This window comes from Triticum dicoccoides, chromosome 2A (genome assembly GCF_002162155.2).
Source record: "Triticum dicoccoides isolate Atlit2015 ecotype Zavitan chromosome 2A, WEW_v2.0, whole genome shotgun sequence".
NCBI lineage: Eukaryota > Viridiplantae > Streptophyta > Magnoliopsida > Poales > Poaceae > Triticum > Triticum dicoccoides.
In genome coordinates, this window is record NC_041382.1 from 587498335 (window position 1) to 587500604 (window position 2270).

General features: G+C 60.6%; 1 protein-coding gene across 1 annotated transcript; it reads left to right on the plus strand.

Moving 5' to 3' along the window:
* The first annotated feature begins 2 nt into the window (after nt 1-2).
* On the plus strand, nt 3-2270 carry LOC119355540 (probable inactive receptor kinase At1g27190). The gene has a single exon (XM_037622359.1). It carries the CDS (start codon nt 3-5, stop codon nt 1878-1880), a length of 1878 nt encoding a protein of 625 aa, XP_037478256.1. The 3' UTR covers nt 1881-2270.

The window sequence follows — 2270 nt, forward strand, 5'->3', positions numbered from 1 at the left end:
CCATGCCGCCCTCGCTCCGCCTCCTCCTGCTGCTAGCCCTGGCCCTAGCCCTCACCCTCCCGCCCGCCGCGCCGCAGCCGCCGCCGGGGTCGGCGGCGGAGCCGCAGGAGGACGACGCGCGGTGCCTCAAGGGCGTCAAGGCCGACCTCAGGGACCCCGAGGGCCGCCTCTCCTCCTGGACCACCAACACCTCCGCGGGCGCCGTCTGCGACTTCTCCGGCATCTCCTGCTGGAACCCGCAGGAGTCGCGCATCCTCGCCGTCTCCCTCTCCGGCTTCGGCCTCCAGGGCAAAATCCCCCCCGCGCTCCAGTACTGCCGCTCCGCCAACACGCTCGACCTCTCCTCCAACGCGCTCGAGGGCCAGATACCCCCCGCGCTCTGCGACTGGATCCCCTTCGTCGTCAACCTCGACCTCTCCGGCAACCGCCTCACCGGCCCGCTCCCCTCCGAGCTCGCCAACTGCCGCTTCCTCAACTCGCTCAAGCTCAGCGACAACGCCTTCTCCGGCCAGATCCCCGCCTCCCTCGCGCGCCTCGACCGCCTCAAGGCGCTCGACCTCTCCCGGAACCGCCTCGACGGCCAGATCCCGTCCCAGCTCGGCTCCGCCTTCTCCAAGGACTCCTTCTCCGGGAACTCGGGCCTGTGCGGCCACCCCGTGTCCTCGCGCTGCGGCGGAGGGCTTGGGGGCACCGGCCTCGGAATCGTTATCGCTGCCGGGGTCTTCGGCGCCGCCGCTTCGCTGCTCCTCGCCTTCTTCTTCTGGCGATGCACCGGGAAGGGCAAGGCTGGCCGCCGCCGCCAGGGCCGCGGAGGAAGCGAGTCGGAGGTTACTGCCGCCGAGGACGGGAGCTGGTGGGCGGAGCGCCTGCGGGCCGCACACAACCGACTGGCGCCGGTGTCCTTGTTCCAGAAACCGATCGTCAAGGTCAAGCTAGCCGACCTGCTGGCAGCCACACAGGACTTCAGCACAAGCCACATCGTGGTGGCGGGGAGCTCGCGGGCAGGGACCGCATACCGGGCCGTGCTGCGCGACGGGTCCGCGCTGACGGTGAAGCGCCTGCACTCATGCCCTCTCTCAGAAAAGGCGTTCAGGTCGGAGATGGGGCGGATTGGGCAGCTGCGGCACCCCAACATCGTGCCGCTGCTGGGATTCTGTGTTGTTGAGGAGGAGCGGCTGCTGGTGTACAAGCACATGGAGAGTGGGGCTCTTTCCAAGGTGATGAAGGAGCCAGGGGAGACATTGCTGGACTGGGCGACGCGGCTCAGGATTGCTGTTGGGGCGGCGCGCGGTCTTGCGTGGCTGCACCATGGGTTTCAGATGCCACAGATTCACCAGAACTTGAGCTCGAGCGCGGTGCTTCTCGACGAGGACTATGAGGCTCGGATCACAGATGTTGGGCTCACAAGGCTGGTCCGGATGGCGCCAGGGGAAGGTGGAGATACAAGCCCCTTCCTCAATGGTGACTTTGGGGAGTTTGGGTATGTTGCCCCAGAGTATGCTAGCAATCCAGTTGGTACCATGAAGGGCGATACATATGCGTTTGGGGTCGTACTACTGGAGCTCGTGAGCGGGCAGGAGGCCGCCTCTGTGTCAAGTGATGTGGGTGAAGGATTCAAGGGGACATTGGTGGATTGGGTATATCAGCTCAAGAGCTCTGGACGAATCGCCGATGCTGTGGATAAGTCATTGAAGGGCTCTGATGCAGAGATCAGCGAGTTCTTGAAGGTGGCTTTTCAGTGTATTGTGGCTCGGCCAAAGGAGAGGATCTCAATGTACAGGGTTTACCACTCTCTGAAGAGCATTGGAACGGGCCGTGATGTCTCGGAGCAGTTTGATGAATTTCCGCTGGCCTATAACAAGGACGACTCGGACACCTGATGGCGGCGACGCCTCGGATTGTGAACCGCTTGGTCAGGCTTAATATGCTACTACTTGCGTAGCCCTGGCAGTTGAATTGATCGAGGGCATGCCGAGACATCCATGGCGAAACAATTATTACTGCCGGATAATCAGTTCGATCATGGCACCGTATCATGGTGAGATAATCATGTAAGCTGTAAGATTAGTCTGCATTGTCTCTTTAAGTTATTGCTAGTGCTTGTAGTATCTCTGTGGAACTGTAATTCTTGTTGTGTCTAAATTCTGATATCACCTTCTTGGAACAAGTGGCCTGCTCTCCAGTCCCCTATACAAATGAGACTGGCATTCAAAAAATTGATCCTTTATCAATTTATCTTAATTTTACAGGAATATTTAACTTTGTTTGCA